The sequence below is a fragment of the Lepisma saccharinum genome, chromosome 20 (genome assembly GCF_977018435.1).
Source record: "Lepisma saccharinum chromosome 20, izLepSacc3.1, whole genome shotgun sequence".
NCBI classification, from domain to species: domain Eukaryota; kingdom Metazoa; phylum Arthropoda; class Insecta; order Zygentoma; family Lepismatidae; genus Lepisma; species Lepisma saccharinum.
The window spans coordinates 17,499,963-17,521,674 of NC_139248.1; the positions used below are offsets into that span (position 1 = coordinate 17,499,963).

At 36.5% G+C, this 21,712-nt stretch overlaps 1 protein-coding gene across 1 annotated transcript; it reads right to left on the reverse strand.

Moving 5' to 3' along the window:
• Positions 1-9,445: 9,445 nt before the first annotated feature.
• Positions 9,446-17,895, reverse strand: LOC146003361 (uncharacterized). Its single transcript, XM_083141641.1, has 3 exons — positions 17,762-17,895; positions 14,518-15,664; positions 9,446-9,691 (listed from the first exon to the last, which is right to left on the reverse strand). The coding sequence occupies exons 1-3, from the start codon at positions 17,893-17,895 to the stop codon at positions 9,446-9,448; spliced, it is 1,527 nt and encodes a 508-aa protein (XP_082997767.1).
• Positions 17,896-21,712: the final 3,817 nt, after the last annotated feature.

Here is a 21,712-nt window from a genome sequence, read left to right on the forward strand (position 1 = left end):
ATTATCTATTAAACGAAAAGTTCACGATTGTCAATAAACTGTTTAACCTATCTGAGCATAAAGTGAATGTAAATACTAAATTTAATAGAAAGGTTCTCCAAAATTTCTCTTCCACTGTCTACGTAAGGTCAGTACCCAGGGGAGGGGCCATGTGGGCCATGCTCCCCCCTCGAACCCTAAAATATTTAAATGTGAACCTATAAATAAATAAATACGAAAATAACATTGTCGATTCTTGAAATGTGTAAAAATGTCAATTTTGCTCTTGCAGAAATGAATCTGTTTCTTGCGCAAAGGTCTTCAAGCTGCAATATTGGGTGGTTTTAGTTTCATAATCATTGATGCAAGGCTACCAGACGTCCGAGAGTGCGTTACTTTCAATCCCTGTCCCGACTTTCTCGAACTGCAATCGTGATGCGAAAATGTCTCTTTATTATTGTTTTTTTTTTGTTAACTCACAATTAGACATGTTCTTTATTGTATGAATAATTCTAAGTACGCAACATAGAATTATCATGACTTTTTAATGGCGCTCGCACTATTTGAACTATTTTGTAATATCTGTCTGTCTGTCTGTCTCTCTCTCTGGTCTACGTCAATGACAGAAATGCAAGCAATATTCTTATTTATTTTTAACCCAATTAAAGGAAAGTGTAAGCATTTAAAAGAAATAAGAAAGATCATCACTGTTGCTCTTCCTTAGAAATTGTTGTTCTTCGAGGAAGAAAAATTAGAAGGATTTAGTCCAGCACCTTAACACAGTGTCCCACGAGTCTCTCTTGACTAATACAGTCAAATGTGACATGATTTTATGAATAAAATTTTCCGCCTGTTTACGTATAACGTTGCACAGATTTGGTAGTTCGCACACGGTGTAATTATTTCGTGTTACCTTACGCAACAGCAAATACATTTCATAAGACTGTTCTGGACACAAGATTTGCATCAGTAAACAAGCATTTTGTCTGTTACAGTATCACAGGAAAATAACATCGTCCTGTAATGTTCAAGCCTCTAGATATTTTCCATTAGTAATGTCTAATCACAATAATAAGTTAGAAGAAATAACTCGCATTTTCACAAATACCAATATTCTCGTTTTTAATCACTTCGAAAATTATTTCGCGAAGATATCGGTTATACTACAAGAAAGCAAATCAAAATTAAAGTAAAAGTTCAACTACACGTATACCAAACGACATTTACAATATTGGAGGGACAGAATGCTTAAAAAAAAATTGTTGTTTCATTCGAAGGTAAAGGCGTGGTGTAGTCCTTCTTCTACCTTGTTTAAGGAACGAAAGCTTGTAGGGTAGTGGCTACCGTTCAGGATTGTCAATCTGATGGTCGTAGGTTCAAACCCTTCCGGTGGCAGAAAATTTTCGTAAGTTTTAGACATATCCCATTGTGTTCATTGTCCACGCCGTGTGAAACGGAATGATTCAGTTTGGAATTAACGATGGGGGAGGGGAAATATTGAATTACAAAATCTCAATTTCAACGAAGTGGAGAAAAATTGAATAATTCTTATAAATATTAAAAATTACGTTCATTTTTTTAGTGGTGTAATCGCAGGTAAATTCAAAGATCTTACATGGAAGATTTCAATTTGCTCTGAACTCAGCCAAAAGGCATTTCGCACCGATCTAATATATTCTCCAATACATTTCAAAATGTTATTGAATGTTTCATGTCGATAATTTGACCAATGCATCCATTCTTGACGCTCAGACGATATTTTCTGCAACTACCTCTTCTATCCAGTTCCTTCTCCTTCTTCTCTCCCTTCTTTCTGTTCTGCTTTTATCTCATATCGCCTTCCCTACTTTTCTCGCATCTTATCTCCATCCCACTCTTCTCCACTCCTCTTATCTCCTTTCCTATCTTAGATTTCCGACTCCACTGCACTATCTTTTTTCGATCTTCTCTTTTTCTCTCCTTTACTCTACTCTCCACTTCCCTCTGCTCGTCTCCTCCTCTCCTCTCCTCTCCTCTCGTTTTCCTCCTCTTTTCTCTTCTTTGTTATTTTTTTCCTCATCTCTCCTCGAATCTTTTTCCATTCTCCTCACTACATCTCCTCTCCTCGTCTATCCTATCTTTCTTCTCTCCTCTACTTTTCCTCTTCTCCTTTCGCTTTCTCTTTCTCCTGTCCTTTGGAACCTTTCGTTTCCTCTCACCTCTTTTCCTTACTGTAGACTCATCAGCGATGAAATACTAGAAAACCCTTTTTTTCTTTCAGAAAGAATTTTGTCATTTGCGATATGATAGTGATATTTTTAATAAATTTATACAATAATACTTGTTTATATTTCTTTCGCGTATTTTATAAATATCTATTGTGCATGTGGCAACCCTGAAATTGAGTCTAACACTGCACGCAACCCACCAACGGCTTGTGTAAATTGGGTTGCCTAGTTTAAAATGTCTTTGTCCTAAAACTTTTGAGAGACACTGTACCTTTTCGCAAAATATCGACGATGACGTTGAGATATCAAATGAAAGTGCCAGTGAAAATAAAAACGAACGTGATAAAAGTGGACGATGAAAGTTTGGCCCGCCAAGGGAAAATATTACAGTGGGAAAAGCTAATATCATTCATGAACCGCTGATAGATAGGGACAAAATCATCCTTCCGCCACTGCATATTAAACTTGGGTTGATAAAACAGTTTGTCAAGGCCTTAGATACAAGTGGTGATTGTTTAAAATATATATGCCACACTTTTCCAGAACTAAGTATTGAAAAATTGAAGGCAGGAATCTTGACGGACCACAAATTCGTACACTTACAAATGATGCCAATTTTGCAACTTGTATGTCTTACATCGAATCTCAGGCCTGGCTTAGCTTTGTGTCCGTCGTCAAAAACTTTTTGGGGAATCACAGAGCAGAAAACTACCGCGTTGTAGTTGGAAATATGTTGAAAAATTTTGAGAAATTGGGAGGTAATATGAGTGTGATGATACATTTTCTACATAGCCACATTGACAGATTCCCTGAGAACCTTGGTGATTTTAGGGAAGAACAGGTAGAAAGGTTCCATCAGGATATAAGGATAATGGAAGAAAGGTACCAGGGATGGTGGGATCGCCACATGATGGCCGACTACTGTTGGAGCTTACAGAGGGATTGTCCTCAAACGCAATACAGCAGGAAATCGTATAGAAAACGTTTCACATAGTTTGTTACTTCATTGTGTACATATTTTCTTAATTATTATGATCATAGGCCTATATAAATTTATTTTTATAATAATGATTGTAATCACAAAAAGAAATATTAAATTGTTGTTGGAAGTTCATTTATATGTATGTCTTATGTTTCCGCCATTTTGGTTTAGTTGCATTTATTTCATAAATTAGAGCCCATTCAGGAAATATATTATTATATCATTATTCAGCAGCATGAAATAGCCCTAAATTACCTCTCAAACACTGTACCGCAATTTCACTGTTCCCCAGTTTTATCGTTAAGTCGTACATTTGTTTACTTTTGATCTTTGAAATTGCAATATCCATCGAATTTACACCTGGAGGACAGAGGGTCTCTATTTCACCTGCTCCATTTTTCCTGCTTTAACACGCCATCACCCCAAACGAAGCTTGGTGAAATTTGTTTGGCAGCTAACCTTGATTCTCACACGGCTTTCTTCGTTGCGTATCGCTGGCCCGCCTTTCGAACGAGAGCTGTGACGCAACAACTGTCTGAGGTGTTTACTTTCACTGGGAGGTAAATAATTATCAACAGGCGAGACCAAGAGCAAGCACCGAGACAGAAAATCACGAAATGTGGGGGACCTAGGCTAAGTATAGGTATTATCTTCTGTCCCATGATCATTGTTGTCAACATTATTATCATTGTTTATATCATCATCGCCTTTCTATCAGTAATATCACCATGCACGATCACCTCGCAAAGTATATGATTTCAATTAGATCATTGTTTCAAGATATCACGAAGGCGAAGATATTATCTCTGTAATGTTTAGTTATTATAAATAAAACAATGCAAGATGTGGCTCATTCTTGTCTCTATTTGTTGCCCATCACGTGCACTGTCTTCTCTCGTTCCAACCAAGTCACCATAGCAACAAAAAACGTCCCAAAAAACTTCGCAAATTATTGTACCTAGAATATGTAAATATGTAACACAACTCTTTGTAACTTTCGAAACAAATTGTAAAAAGTTTTTGTACATGGGAACATATACATAGATATAAACTTGGTATCAGTGGACATGAAAGCTGTAACATACAGGAAAGTAGCTTTCTTGTCCACTGATGCCAACTTTCTAGGTGCTTTGCCTGAATCTAAAAGTGAAACGAAAATATTTAACCAGAAAAACATCTTTCGATAAATAACAGTTCCCATTTTCTTTCATTTTTGTCTTCAGCCTGTCTTTTGACTAGCCAGTCAATTTTAGGAGACCGTAAGCACGAATCATCTCATTGATTAGAATATGTAGCACAAGATAGGAAAACATTACAGAAATATGTTGTTCTATGTAAAGTAAATTAGCAAATATGTAAAATATGTAATATCCTGGCAAATATGTAACAAAACGTATGCAAAATCATGTCAGTTATATAATTCGTTGACATTTTCCTGTTCAAGGTATGTATCTAGAAAAGAATAGAATATGCAATTACATACAAAGCCAAGCTATACTCATCACACAATACGAGCTAAAGCCAAAGTGAGAACAACAAGCAATTAAAAGATGTCTATTTATAACACCCTAACTCAATCTTTAAAACTAAATCATTCGTTCATTACTGAACAAGAACTAAAATCATTCGTTCATTACTGAACAAGAACTAAAATCATTCGTTCATTACTGAACAAGAACTAAAATCATTCGTTCATTACTGAACAAGAACTAAAATCATTCGTTCATTACTGAACAAGAACTAAAACTTCTGCGGCGATTTTTCGACTTTATCTGCGATTGCAAGGGCATGAGTGTTCTTTGTGAGTGTCCCTTCGTCAATTTCATCAAATCATCACCTCATGTTCATCTTCGCGATTAGGCAAAACTTCCAGAAAAGCTAAGTAAAATGAACCAAATCAATCGACAGGTTCATATTTATAACAAATATCCATTTTTTCCCCACTTCTAGTTTTTCAAGATATAAATAACACCCAAGAGATGTCTCTGCATCCTCACTTTAACTTTCATTAAGCATTTACCTTCGTGTGTCTTCACTTTTTACGAATAATGATGCTCAAAACTTGATTTACTAGTTTTAAAATATAAAGAAGTGAAATGAGACAAGTTAGTGCTGAGGAAAACAACATGTATGGCTAAAAAAGAGAAAAATGGACTGCTATATCTTATGTTTCTGTACCATAAATATGAAGAAGCCTTAGTAAAAAGTATCCTATCCTCCAAACTCCTCTTTACGTAGAGACCGCGATCATTTTTTACCTGTTAGTAGATCTTAAATCCGCATTTTAAATAATTGAGTACACTATTTATGACGTCATAATTCCGACATTCGCACGTGCCAATACACAAGCCACACTTTTTCAGACTTCTTATTTTATTTATTTACTTATTTACCAGAGAATTCCAAATAGAGCTTTAGCAATTTTATATTGGAATGTAAAAACAGTGAAAAAATAACATTAAAAATAACATTTTCATGTAAGGTCCAGTTTTCACTTTAACCTCCACAATATAGTATTATTTTGAAAAAGTGTTTTTGAAACAAAATTAAAAAGCATTGGCCTAAAGTTTTCAATGCTGTTTTTTGTGTATTTCTTGTTCATAAATGTCCTTATAAATTTCTTCGAATTTAGTTTTAAAGCTGCTATGGTCTCGTATACTTAAAGTGAAGTTCCCTTGCAATGATATTTCTGGATCCCAATATCTAACTAGTAAATATCATTTCCTAGCAGTATTTGGAAGTAACTAGCTACTTGCAACGCAGTTACAGGTAATAGTTACTTTTCTAATTATTCTAACTGGAACTAGTTACTTTTAAACGTAAGTAGCTGTAGGCTAAGTGTAACATAGTTTACTTTCAAGCTATAGAAGTAATACTCGCGTACTGTCGACGTGGCCTTTGGCCACGTCTTGTACGCTCGCATGCGTGACCTTCGGCCACGTTGTGATCGCAATCATGTTTTAGATGGGGTTCCTCAATGATCTTAATGACTTTGAAAATGTCTGCATGTTGTATTGGATGATGGGGAACATGTGTACAAGTTCGCTAATTTGAAAAGTTTAGAAAATAACTTTATGTGTGTATGGGCTCTAATAAGGTACAAATATTCAAACTATTATTGTCTATTTTCTTAATAATGAACTGAGTAAGTAATAACCGTTTCAAGATAAGTAGTTGGATGTTTTGCATAAACGAATTGAATAGCGACTAAATTGAAAATGCAATATTTACGTATTTTGGTATTTTCACATTTTTGAACGTAATTGGATAATAACTGTTTTCCGTCATTCCCCTCAAACCCCTACCTTGCCTCTGTAATAAATTCTGATGCTCGTATTTTGAAATTCGAAAAGTCTAGCATAATTCCCTTACAGTAGTTTCCGGGGTGAAAATAAAATTTCTTTAAGTTCCCTAGCAACGTCCGTTTCCATGGACAACAACAGGCACGGTAAGCTCTAAGGAATTGCATGTCATTATACCCCCTAAACATTTAGTTAAAACAAGCACGATGTAGATATTTACGCATTGAGTATAACAATATATACGTAATTGTATCTGGGCTGAAACTCCTTATTATGTAGATGTCACCCTTGTTTCAGGCACCTTTTCAAAACCATGAGTTCATTCATCTGTGTGTTGTAGATCTGTGAGAAATATAATGTATCTCGACAATTAAGAATTGAAGGAAACAATGTGTGCAAAAGAAATGCCCGTAACAACGGTTGCTAAGGACGTGAAAAAAGGTCATTTTCACCCTTAAGGAAGGGCCGATTGAGCGATTTTTGAATTTTCTCGGACTTTTGGGACGATTTCATGGGGGGTCGTAATCGGGCATTTTTCGCCTCCGGGGCTTCCTTCATGGAGAACATTTATGTCAGTGAGTCAGTGAGTGGTGGGATTGGGGCTATATATATATTGGACTCGCGCACTGTCGACGTGGCCTGTGGCCACGTCTCGTGCGCTCGCCGACGTGGTTCGCTTATTTGGAAAGTTTTGAACGTAAATTTATGTGTGTATGCGCTGTAATATGTACAAATAATCAAAATATTATTGGTTTCTTTCTTAATAATAAGCTGGGTAAGTAATAACAGTTCCAGGATAGTTAGTTAGATGTTTTATGTAAACGAATTCAATAGCGACACTAAATTGGAAAAGTAACATTTTACTTCTGTAGTCAGTTTTACATTTTTAAACATAATTGAAATAAAGAAATGTTTTCCTTCATTCTTCGCAAATTTCTATCTCTCCTCTGCAATGAATTCTGATGCTCACATTTTAAAATTCGAAAACTCTAATAATGTGCACAAAGTGGACTTAAAACACCAAATCAATCAATCAATCAATCGAAAACTCTAGCATAATTTCCTTACAGTAGCATTCGGGGTGAAAATAAACTTTCTTTAAGTTCCCTAGCAACGTCCGTTTCCATGGTGAACAACAAGCACGGCAATCTCTAAGGAATTGCATGTCATTATACCCCTTAAACATTTAGTTGAAACAAGCACGATGCAGATATTTACGCATTGAGTATAACAATATATACGTAATTGTATCTGGGCTGAAACTCCTTATTATGTAGATGTCACCCTTGTTTCAGGCACCTTTTCAAAACCAGGAGTTGATTCATCTGTGTGTTACTTATCTGTGAGAAATATAATGTATCTCGACAATTAAGAATTGAAGGAAACAATGTGTGCAAAAGAAATGCCCGTGGCAACGGTTGCTAAGGTCGTGAAAAAAGGGCATTTTCACCCTTAAGGAAGGGCCGATTGAGAGATTTTTGAATTTTCTCGGCCTTTTGGGACGATTTCGTGGGGGGTCGTAATCGGGCGTTTTTCGCCTCCGCGGCTTCCTTCATGGAGAACATTTATGTCAGTGAGTGAGTCAGTGGTGGGATTGGGGTTATATATATATTGGACTCGCGTACTTTCGACGTGGCCAAGGCCACGTCTTGTACGCTCGCATGCGTGACCTTCGGCCACTTTGTGGGCGTAATCATATTATAGATGGGGTAAAATGTCTGCATGTTGTATTGGATGAAGGGGAACAAGTGTATAAGTTCACTAATTTGAAAAGTTTAGAAAGTAACTTTGTGTGTGTATGGGCTCTAATAAGGCACAAATACCTACCTTGCCTCTAATAAATTCTGACGCTTGAATTTTGAAATACGAAAAGTCTAGCATAATTCACTTACAGTAGTTTTCTGGGTGAAATAAACTTTCTTTAAGTTCCCTAGCGACGTCCGTTTCCATGGACAACAACAGGCACGGCAAGCTCTAAGGAATTGCATGTCAATATACCCCCTAAACATTTAGTTAAAACAAGCACGATGTAGATAATATTTTTGCATTGAGTATAACAATATATACAGTACTGGCCAAAAGAGTGTCAACTTCGTGTTTTTTCGCATACCTCTTGCCAATGTTATCCGATGAGGATGAACGTCGCATGATATGTTGTGGAGGATGTTTCTGATGTTCAACGCATGTATTTTGGTCGAAGTGTACCATTTTCACCTAATATTAAGGAATTACAAAACCCGCAGAAAAATTACTATTGTACCTATCCATGCTGGTTAATGATTGTAACAATGTGTACCAGACATTGTCCAATTTGTGTTCAGCATGACACATTTCTATGTTTTCAGAGTATGGGTACTCGCCGTGGATGCACCAATCTGTCTCCGAACATGCAGAGAGGCATTGCTAACGGACGCGCACAACGGCGAACACTGCGGGAACTAGCGACACAGTTTGGAATCACTAGAAGTGCAGTATCGGAATTTCTGAGGCGGTGGAAGCAACAGGGAGGTGTTGTTGAAGAAATCCCATATAGGACGACCCAGGATCACGTCAAGACACGTCGACAGGACCATCCTCCGCATCAGCAGAAGCAACCCCAGACTGACGTCAGCCGACATTGCTCGGGAGCTATCATTCCCAACTACCCCGTCGCCATCTGGAAGGACCATCAGACGTCGTCTCCAAGCGGCCGGTCTCAATGGACGTCGGCCTGTTAAGAAACCGCTGATTTCGGCGAAGAATAAGATGGCCAGACTTGCATGGGTAAAGCTCATCTGGCGTGGACCAGGAGAGAATGGAAAGATGTGGTCTGGAGTGATGAATCAAAGTATTGCCTCTTTGGAACAGACGGAATAGTGTGGATTAGACGTCCTGTCGGCCAGAGATTTGATCCCAAGTTTCAACTTCCCACAGTCAAGCATGGAGGGGGGTCTGTGATGGTGTGGGGGTGCATCACTGTCAATGGCGTCGGCCTACTATGCCGAATCAATGGTATTGTAAACAGTTTCCAGTACGAGGACATACTGGAGAACACAATGAGACCATTTGCTCTCCAAACCCTTGGCCGTTACTTCACCCTCCAACAAGATAACGACCCAAAACACACATCCAAGCACATCAGCAACTGGTTCCGCCGCCGTCGCGTTAATGTTCTCGAGTGGCCCAGCCAATCCCCGGATCTCAATCCGATTGAGCACATGTGGAAGGAGTTGGGGCGTTGTCTGGCAGGGAAGAGAGCACGAAATGTTGATGAGAAGGTTGCTCACAGGGAGTCGTAACGTACCCAATTTGCGTTACACGGTACGTTCCATTTTGTAGGAGGAAGAGTATGGTTCAGCTGCTGGTACCCATGGAACGGAACGAAATGCAATATGTTACAGACTGACGTTACAGAGAACGTAACAAAATGTATTATGGTAGATATTAACGTTATAAAGGAACGGAACGAAATGAGCACATTGGAACATAACGTAATATGCAATATGGTATATACTACCGTTACAAGGATACAAGGAACGTAGTAACGAAATGCATTGTGGTATATACTAGCGTTACAAAAAACGTAACGAAATGCAACATGGTAGTAAATAACGGTACATAGGAACGTAATGAATGCAATCCTCCGTAACGGAACGAAGTGAAAGGCAATATGGTTAATTAACGTTACATAGGAATGTAACAAAATGTAAACCACTGTAGCGGAACGGAACAAAATGCAGTTGGGTACATACCATCTGCATAAGGAACGTAAATAAATTCAGTATGGTAGATGTTAACGTTACAAGGAAAGAACAATTCACAAATGTTTGCTAGTAACGTTATAGGTGCGTGACAAATATAATCTATTAAACATCAAGGAAGAAAAAGGAATAGCCCAAATCTCTTGCCATTCATTGGAACATTGCGAAAAATAACTCAGTATATTGTGTGGGATTAATGTTTCGTTAAAAATATGGTTGTTTGTAAATTAATGAATTTCCACCAGGGTTGTTAAAGGATCAGGAATTTTAAATCAATTCAATTCAGGTTCAGCAGGGAATATTAGCAAGCATAAATGGATCTGGACCGTAAAGAGCCTTTTTATGTTTAAGGTATTTAAATAAGTTCCAGGAACCTTTTTTCTGGATCAATTGAAATACGGCACAGGGTCCTTCGTTCCGGATCAATTTAAAGACGGTCTAAGTTCCATATTTGAAATGAAACAATACGCAACTTGGACCGAATTTACACTGTGATAGAACAGGTTCCGGTATTGTTGCGGAACCCAATAGAACCCATTAGTTGATGGGTTCGTGGACGTTTAAAAACCCTGATTTGAAAATTACATTTTTGGCTCGAAATTGAATAAACCTTCCATGTAGTGTAGAAATGAGTAGCCATAGGCGTGCGCACGAAGTCCAAAGGGGGGGTTAATGCCCCGCCCTAATCATGGACGTCTGCAGATATTTTCGACGGAGGGAGAAGCGAGGTATTTTTCCATGGGGCATATTACCCCGATAATAGTGTTGCCCCCTCAAGAAACACCACTTGAATTCGAAATTATCGCATTCCTGCATACCCATTATAATAATTAATGTAAATTACTATGACTGGAATCAAATTATACGTGTGAAATATATACTTTTAGCTGACATTCGTTTTCTAAAGGAGAGAGGTGGCCATCCGCACCCCCCTTTCAGATTTCCATGCCCCTATATTATTATACTTTAATCCAGAAATTTAGGGGAGAGGAATTTTATCGCCGGTTATTAAACTATATTATGCTCTTGAAGAAAATGAAGTATTTTTAAGCCAATGAAAGTTCACAAAACAACTACGGCTAAAGAAGGTGCAGTGGCGCAACCACAGGGGGGGGGGAGATTGGGCCTCAACCTTGGACGGAAATCAATTCTAAGGGGTAAGGTTGCAAACATTGAACTATGGAAAGAAAGGTTGCAGAATCTAAGAGTTGCAGGACAAAACGATACTAAAGACGGATTTAGTTTTCACGTCTTTCGTGCATTATTTCTTCCAGACGGTCAAGAGCATCTGCAAGGAGGCACAGAAGGGCAATTGCCCCCTTTCGATTTATATCTTTATACAAATGTAAATAAAGTTATATAAAATTGTCTAGCTCGTTTCGCTCGCAATATCTGCTTTTCTTACAGTCTTGTCAATTTCAAACCCTTAGCTATAGTGGAACCATGAGCAAAACAACCTGCGCAGACCCACGACTCCTGTACACCATACTCCCGCTTGTAGGGGAGGGGGAGAGTGGACCATGCTTCCTTATGGCCCGAGGTGGAGGGAAGAAGGGAAAGCTGCGCGGGGACTTTTCGTCCCAAGGTTTTTTTCCTTGTGGTCGATGTATAGGGGACGGCGGCAGTCAGCCCTGGACGCCGAACGATGTAAATAGAAAAAAAAATGTAAAAGAGAATGTCATGGGCCTCCATGATTTTTTTGCGCCATATTAAATCAATATTGTTTTCAGTTTGCAAAAATTTGGATCTAAAAGTTTTCTTGATCGCTTCGCTAGCAATTTATTTTCTGTAATGCATTGTAAATTACCAGAGGGAGAAGTAACAAGAAGTAAGTACGTCAGACTATTACAAACAGTTGAGTCTTAAATGTATGAACAATTGTTTGGGGGAGAAGAAGCGCACACATTTCAGAGGCATATTTTTTGTTGTTTGTTGTGGGGGCGAATGAATTCATTATGTAATGTATTAATATAGGCTATATAAATTGTGTACGTATAATAATAGTGCCATTATTACTACTATTATTAATAGTTTATCCAAGTACTCCCCCCGCAGACAAGAATTTGTGGTTACTCCTCTGAGGGGGTGCATCATTTTCTATGTAATTGAAAACTATCGCGCTTCGTTCTCTGGCAAATTTCTTAAAAATAAAAGTAAGGACATTTTGAACAGGACACTTAATAACATAATGGCGATGTCTTCCATTCCTAACTCCCAGGTGTGGGCAGACGTTGTAACATGCACTTTTAGTGACCATTGATTTCTACCATAAATTGCTACTACTAGATAGTGAACATAGAAGTGCATGTTTGGACACACGCCAGAGATTGTGCTTATGGCAATGGTCATCGTTAGTGCTCGAAAGTTGATGTGTGTGTGTGTTCAGTAGACTTTCAGCTATGCAATTGCGGGCGCGCACTTATGTGTGTGTAACAAATTTACTTTGTTTTTATATAGTCTTGTGCAACGTACGCATACTGTACTTTAGCGAGGACAAGAATTTACATGACCCCAACTCAGCCATGCAAAAATTAAACTTTGATAGTTATTGGAGCCCATTTTAATATTACAATTGTGGGTTCAGTATTTTTGAGGTATCGATAAGACATGTGGAACGACTGATTCTAACAAAATGAGTCAAGTTCAAAAGATATGTGGATGCTATTTGTCATCTCCATTTACATTCCATGCTGTTACACGGGATGATTTGGTAGTCGAGTGATTGACTATTCGGTTTCCATTCTTCAAAAACTCATTGTCCAGAACATTAGAAAGTAACATGCTGATTTGGATACACACACAGGCAGACACGTGCGTCCATCAAGGTAATTAATGTACATTAATTTGCATTTGCGTGCGTCTTTTGATAATTTATCAGATGCCATGCAATAATTACTTAGACAAGATAATGACAATGATGTTGCCATTTTTTGATATTTTATTAAGAGAATTTTATAACAAGAGAACTAAACTTAACCTTAGGAAGTAGCGTGTTTGAAAAACAAGAATTGATTTTAGGTTACATATTAGGAGGCTAACAGTAACGTCTGTTATTGAGTGGTGTTCCTGAGTAATTTGCTCTAAATGTTACATTTTGAGGTACATTCTAAAATGGCTGTCAAATTTATCATAAAAAATCTAAAAATTTACACTAATCTCTCACAAAGAAATAGATATCATGGGAATTAATACAATAAAAAAAAATTAGGATTTGTTCACCAACCAAGGAATAACAATATTTGCCATATATTCAACTCCCTACAACATCGAAGCTCAATTTTTTTAAAAAAAAATGTAAATATACATATATTTAAAGTATGCATTCGTACTGTATAAGCATAAGAATAGAACGGAGGTTCTGAAAAGTATATATTGAAACAGTTTTTAAAATTTTGTTGAATATCTTTATTATTCTCTTAATCATTCCAAGGTAAATTCTAAAACAAGGAAAAAAAAGACCTTATTACTTAAAAAACTAGAGAAATTTTGTATCTTTCAAAACAAAGCAAATACACTGTCATTTCCTTCAGGTGTCAATTTAAAACTAAACAGAATTCCACAAATTTGACATGAATAAAAATATATTTCATACTCTTGTATAACATCAGTATATCTGTGCAATTTTGTGAACAGGTAAGACAGCTACTCAAAACTAAATGTATTAATTACTAGGAAACATTAAACAAGTACGAGCAAAATTGTTCTTTTAATTAAATTACTTCTTATGGAACCTCTGAAAAGATTTTCTTTGGTTACAGCTACTTATGTATAATGAACTATAAGATCACAAAAAAAATCAAGTAATTATATACATTATTAATCTAGACAGTAATATTCCCCACATTTTCAACATGTTGTACAAGATCTTTCTCTGGTGTATCATTGGATTCCACAAAGTTTGCTACAATGTTTGTAGTCAATTCTGTGCTGCTATTTCTGAGATTGCTTTTTAATGAAGATTTAGTTAGATTTTTTTTCATGAAAATATAATTATTTCTAATAACAAGTATGTCATCAATAATTTCGGTTGCCATATTACACCTGAGTGGGTTTAGTATGAATTTCAGAGATGAAAAGAGTCTCTCGACACTAACTTGTGTTGCAGGAGTAGAGAGAACAATACAAGCCAAAATGTACAATTCGGGACAACTTGATTTTCTAATTTCCCAGAAATTTAGAACATTTTCAGTCCTTTTCAGTCTTCGAGTTGAAACAAAGTAAGTGTCCAATAATGACGCAATATTAAACTTTGGTGCAGATATGGTATTCCGCCGCAATAAATCTTGTTTCTTTAAGTAGTTTGTGACATGGTCACTGTCATCATCTTCAGTGCTGGAATCTTCTTGTTTCTTTACCTCTCCACACACTGATAAGGATTTCATGTGTTCAAGTCTTAACCACAACTTCTGGAGATACACCTTCGCCACATGGATGTTTTCTTCACTTAAAACAGAAAAGTACCTGGGATCCATGTAAATAGAAGCAAGAAATCCTGGATACTCAAATAATGATGGAAGTCTCTCTTCGTTATTGACATATAATGCTTGTTTTTCTCGTTTGTCCATGCCCTCTACTATGTGGCGTGCAAGGTCTGTGTTGATTGTTGATGTTTTAAGGCGACACTCCAGCCATATCCCGTAGAAGTCGCCAAGTAGAAGCTGTTCTTCTTGCAGCCTCTTTGTGGCTACTTTGGCTGGTTCCAGTGACGTCAAAATAGCCTCAATGTATATCCAGTCTTCTTGCTTTATTTTAACTTGCTCTTGATAGTAATCCCCTATGAACTTTTTAAGTGTAAAAAGTGACTGGAGCATATCATTTGTGCTGTTCCATCTTGTCGGGACATCAAGGGATGGTACCGGCAGTGATTCTGCATTCAATTGACGCCGTGCTGTAGGCGATCGTAAGACACGGCATGCTGCTTGACATGTCACAATAATATCCTTAACTTCAGGAATGGAATTGAGAGCATCATTCACGACTAAATGAAGAGTATGCGACGCGCAACGAACGGATTGGAGACGATAATCTTTACTCGTCAATTCCATTTCAATATCTTCATCTTCGTAAGTGTCTTGAGAAATATTAGACATCTTTGTTTCTTGATCTTCCCCAATAAGTTTCCCGGCTTTAATCATGTTTGCTCCAGTGTCTGTAGTTAAACTATATATATTCTCCACGGGCACATTATACTTATCCAGAATGTTCAACAATTCGTAACGCAAATTGCTACCTGTTTGAGACACAAATAACTCTTGAACTGACAAAGTACGCAATTGGAGAGCCCCATTTACAACAAACTGGACGTTGACACCAAAGAATGATCGTCCATTTTTCGAAGTAGAATCAACTTTTAGATGTATCAATTTTCCCTCCATTTCGCCGCGTATTGTTTCTCTGATCTGCTGGGCCTGACTGAATAGCATGTTCCGTACACCTTCCTTGTTCACGATAAACCTGCAGAGAATAAAATTTGCTTTAATCCTTAATTGATAAGTTGTTTCTTGATTTTTGAAATTTTCAAGACATTTGTTTCAAACCCAAAATAGAATTAAAATTCTTAAAAATATTTTTCAAATAGTATGAATTAATTATATTATCAAGCTTTCATCAACTAGGCAAATGCTACAAATATGAGAAAGCAGAACACTTTTTTGGTGAAAGTGAAAAAGATTGTTATTTAAAACCATAATAGGTTAACCTCTATCAGTGTGTCTAGAAACTAACGCAGCTTGCATGCAATAAACAGTGTTATTTGATGCAATCAACGCTCTTTAGTAAAGTTTGAACTAATGAGGAAGTTATAACACCACCCTCCCTGGTCACAGCACTGGGCTTTGGCAATAGGTCTTTTTGCTTCATTCAGATATACCTAAGGCTGTGAAAAGGATATATGTGACACCGATATTTTTTTTATTTTCTAAAATATATTAACAATAGTATATAGGGGATATCTAAATAAGTTGTACTGCATGCTCAGTTCCATCCAGCACTGGAAAGCTACAGAATGTTAGCATAACCTGTCTCTAGGCATATGGAGTACAGTGAGTTTGTTTTGTCTCTGCGCAGAGTTAGCACGTGATATGGGACAGATGCCGGCATTTTCGTCCCGTAACGTCTAGCATGCAGACAATTATACAGTATTTATATTACATATTCCGACCTAACCTGTGTTATAAGAGTTTAAAACGAACGCACTGTATATGTAACAACTTTGTAAAATTGAGGAAAATTTGACATAATATTTGAAAACTTTATATTAATTAGTTTTGTTTGAGTGTACAAAAGTGTGTTAAATATCATTTGATGAAAAAATGTGTCTCATACATATCAGTCTTCAGAAAATTACTTTTCCAGACAGTTATACTTAGTTTACTTATTCAAAGAGTAACTGTTGCAGTTGAAATTACTCATGATTATGTCAGTGAGTAACTAGTTTTACAGTTATTTGAAAAACTAACTTAACGTAATTGCATTCCTTCTAAACATTGTAAGGATATACAGAACTCTCTACCTTCATTACATGAGGCTGGATCAATAAAATCAATGTATTTGAAGTAACCTGAAATGAATTTCTAAGGAATTCTAACTAAAGAAGGTAGCTGTAACCGTAGCAGAGTTTCATTTTTGCAATAGATGTAACTTTATGACGTTACTTTTACTATTCTTTAAGACAAATTTTTAACTTTAAAATTTGTAGCGTTGGGGGAAAAAGTTAAATTTGGCAACACTGTTTCAACTATGGGCTCCCGCGTAGCCAAATTATTAGTGATTTAACATTTGGCGCTAGCGGTCCAGGGTTAAATTCCTGGTGGGAGCCCTCCAAAATTTCAGTCCTGCCCAGCTACGCGAGGACAGTAGTTGAGCTAGTTAAGGAGTGGGTTCTGTCTTGAAAGCCAGAAATAGCTGCGATGGACTATGCGCGGACCAAGCGTCATCCTTTGAAAAATCAGCTTAGAGTTGTTGGCATTTGAATAATTAGTCTTGTTTGTATACGTCAAATTGATTTAAGGGCCTTTCTCTTAGAGGGGTAGTTTAGCTTCCAACTATTTCTTTTCTGGACGCTTTTGTTTCCTTTTTTTTTTTTTCGGAATCTCCTACTAAGGCAAGAAAGCTGGGCTTCGTTCCATTTTGAATTTAGGACATCCACGCTTTGTTGCAATTCGTCATTTCTAGTTGCTCATTAAAACTTCAGTGTTTGGTTTAATCTTGATTGTTGTCATAATATTACAATGCGATGACATACCACAGACATAAAATCCAAAATAAAATTTCTTAAATATTTATTTTCTTGTAATTAATGATCATTGGGTGTGTTCAATTTTTCGCAATAAAATATCCAACAGAAAGTAACTGCAAAAGTAAGTTATTCTTTAAATTGAGTAGCTGCACCGAACCTACTTTTTGAACCAAGCAACTGACTCGAGTAACTTTCCGAACACTGATTAAGACTGTCCGTTACTAACAATGAAAATAATTTCATTCGTATACAATGTGAACATACTAAGGAATACATGTAAAGGACAATCTGACGACATTGATGAAAATACGCACCTGTCAGAAGCTGGCATCGCTTCCAAAAGAGGATTCACTATATCTTGAAATGCTTGGTCATTCATCAGTGAAAAAGGACGTCCGTGCTCCGAGATGAGTCGGATGCAAGACTGCCTGAGGATGTCTGCGGTCATCTTTACATTTAGGAGAATATTGGCTTTCGGATTACTAGAGATAGCATTTCTCATTTTCTTCTTCTGCAGAAATGACAGCTTATCTTGATGCCTCCGCTTGATATGTTTCTCTAGGTTACCACTATGATCTCCCTATAAAGAAAATAGTTTTATTCATACTGAAAGAATTAATATCAAAGTAAAATCTATGTGCGAGTTTGTGTATTCGTACAATATACCCATATACGTAAATATATGGAGACCACTAACTGTCATTATATAACAATATGCTTAATGTATGGAGATTAGTCACAAATTGGAATCCCAGCACTTTTTACGCCTGATTAAAATACTATAGAATACCCTACACATAGTGGACCTTCCCCAATATAAAATACGTCGAAATTCTTGAACATGGGGAAAGCTAGACTACAATGCGTGTGGAGAATTTACAGGACAACGAGCTGGAGGCAACTATAGAGGGGGGCGTGGTGATAAGTGACAGAACAAGACTAATTTGCGGTATAAGCTCGCCTAACTTCTAGATAAACTCTACAGGTTATAGGGAGAAAGTTGTGCTTATGGATTTTGAGATTTTGGGAAAAATTGAAAGTCAATGATTGGGATATGCATTTGAGTTGATTTAGTATATTTTACTTCGCTTTTCTGCCAATTTTGTCTAATTGCGAAGTTGGGGATGAGTGATATGATGAATGGGCACACTTTTGCTCTTTTTACTATAATAATAGAACAAGTAATTTGATTTTGAATTTTAAAAAAAGGATGCAAAGATTGCTCCAATGCAAGAACAATGTGCGTAAAAACTTTGTTCAGTAAAGCCAATTTGTTCAGGCAAATTTGCTTTGAATTTTTAATGCTTAAGTAATGATAAGTAACTTTTGTCAATTCTAGGTAATTTTGAACATTTATAGTAGTTTTCTGAAGATTTTTTGTAGAGTTTGACATTTTATTAATTGAATATCTTTTACCCTTATTTTTCAAATTTTGTCATGTGATAATGTCCTCTTGCTGACTGAAGTAAACCTAGGACACACTGCTTTCAGTATCTTTCAGTTCTTTCAATGAGAGTATAGAGGAGCTTTTCCATGCTGATTTCGATGCATAAGTATTAATTACTAAGCAAATTATCCACCATCGCGTTTGTTCTGTTTTACCCAATGAGAGTTGCGAATTTGAACAAAGCGCCAGACAAGCAACTGAATCTCTACACAAGCATTTATTTCTCAAACACACGCACGATGCAAGAAAAAAAATTAACAAAAGTAATCTTTGTCAATTTCCCACACGATACTTGTGTATCGTACTGTACACGTCTTTACTAGCAGACAATCATTTTTATTTTAGAATCTCCGTCAAGTGTTTATTGATCATATTACTTCAGCTTTATTCTGAAAAGCCATTGCAACTTTTGTCTTCTGTAACAATACAACATAAAATTATTTTTTAAAAAAAATGATTTTAAATCTCACGTATTTGCCAATTCTGCATTAATCTCACTGCTGCTAACAGTGTGTATTACTCCATTTTCCGAACAAGTTGTAGTAAATTTAAACATTTTACACTTATCCATTAAATTTATCAAAAATTAACTCATCAACTGTTAAGGAATTAATAACAAATGATATATTTTTAAAATTTTATTTTTAGGTCATTAATTGCTTCGCCCTGTTATAAACGCTATTTCCTTGATATTAACCAATTACTGCAATTCAATCCTGGACATATTGGACACCCATTCAGAGGTGTGTGTTTTATAAACTACAACCCACGGAAATCTTTCCTGAACCTGATATTTTGTCTTTCCAGTAAAGTCACAATTTGATCTGAAATATTTTCATACGTTCAGTTTTGGCCCGCAACGCCATCAATAAAGCATTTGGTTTCTGACGAAATATAATGTATGTACCAAACGTAAAATTTAACTTACCACTCCATCAAATTGATCAATTTAGTCCAATTTTGCATATACGAATTAAAATAATAAATTTTACTAAACAATTCAAGTGATGGAATAAAGGTCCTACTTGGAATGTTAGAATGTAACCATCCTCCGCAATTTTATATGGATATACTAGCTAATGGATAGTAGGAATTTCCCACGATTGCTCTCTCCACGAAAACAGTCCAGTCAAAGTCTGAGCTTCCCCTTGTCTCCTCCACACCCCTGGTCCTACAGGGTTGCCACACATCTTAGCTGCTCAGTCGACACTTCGCGCGTTGTACAGTGGGATCCATGAGTATTACCGTGCAAATTGTCCATCACCATGTTAGTGCATTTTATTTGACCCAATAAGAGCTTCAAGAATTAAAAGAAAACTCAAAACAAGCTGTTGACAACTTCTGCACCAGTATACATAAAAATCCATCGCTTAAAACACATAGGATGTACGAGAAAAATAACGAAAATAGTCGGACAATTTGCCGAGCAATATTAGTGCATCGCACTGTACGTATGCGGTTGATTGCGTCAGCTGAAATTGTTGCTTATTGGTAGAAGAGACATATATTTTTGGTAAATAATACAAAATTTCGGTACAATTTTCGGGTTCAAATGCGCTAAATAAAATAAAAATTCGTTGTTATAGCGGTGAAAAATCTGATCAAAAGTGGTGTATAAAATGACAAATTGAATATAATCCTAAATTTGATTAAAAAACTGCACTTATTACACAAAATAAGTATATCCCTTATAGTACATTCGTAGCATATCAGTTCTGTTGGAACGCTACGCATTTATGTAGTTACGAGAGTATTAAGTCTATTCTGTATAAAGGGGTCAATTTATGCTTCTCAAATATTTACAGCAGAATTAATCATTTCTCCGTGAATTACCTAACTCAGGATATTTCAAACTTCAGAAAGTATCGCATCGGTAAATAAACTAATTTTGTGTTTAGGAGTATTTCTTATTTTGCAGATCATTTCGTTACGAAACAGGGTAGGAAAATGCACCTCACCTTTCAGAAACATGAAAAATTAACATTACAGCATGTCATTTCACATTTCGTGTTTTCGTCAAAAACGAAATATGGATGTGTCTACTTACTGGCAAGACTAGGTGAGCGGCGTGATCTTGACTGAACTCTTTTCGTGACTTTAGATTTATAAATTAGCAGTTTGCACCTTTTCATTAAGTAGCCTCCTTCCTTTTTTGTCTTATTTCTACAGAGACTAGTTGAATATCTAGTAAAATGACGCGCTGTATTACAATTACTAATAGTATTACAAATTGTACACAAACATCAAAGAATGAAATACATTAGACACGAGTTTTCTGAAAATTTCTTCTTTTTCAAACTTTATACAGACGAAAATCGTGAATGGTAGTGAGCTCGCCCTGTTGAATAGGATGGGATTTCTGAGTGGAATGTTCAATGCAGCATATTGATCAAGATACAACAACTGAATTACGGCGAAGTAGGTTAGAAACCCTGCGTGCTCAAGAGCAGCTTCGATAAGGCACCTGAATTGTCTAGAGCTGAACAAGGAAATGGGCGATCTTTATTTCCCAAGGCCATTCCGCAAAACTAATGCCACAAGAAGTTTCCTGTGTGGATTTGTGAGCATGAAATTGTAGGTTGATGATAGTACTACAAGACGTCAAGTGGATTTTTTCCGTTTCGTTATTTTATATCGCTTTGCTACCTATAGAGTTTGAATAACTAATTAATCATTTGATGAGCAGACAAACACAAAGTAGCCGATCCCGTGGCAAATTAATTAGCGTAATACAATGCGAAGTCTAAAGTCTGATTAGAACCTGGACTAGAAGATATTGTCTTTATACCACTTCCATCATCTATCGCATCCTTTATCA

Excerpts from the sequence above, each read along its gene's own strand:
- LOC146003361 (XM_083141641.1), bottom strand. The coding sequence starts at position 17,895 with ATGACCGCAGACATCCTCAGGCAGTCTTGCATCCGACTCATCTCGGAG. Across the intron at positions 15,665-17,761 it reads GCGATGCCAGCTTCTGACAG|GTTTATCGTGAACAAGGAAG; the intron begins GTGCGTATTTTC and ends TATTCTCTGCAG. Across the intron at positions 9,692-14,517 it reads AAGATGATGACAGTGACCAT|ACAACGCCCCAACTCCTTCC; the intron begins GTCACAAACTAC and ends CTTCCCTGCCAG.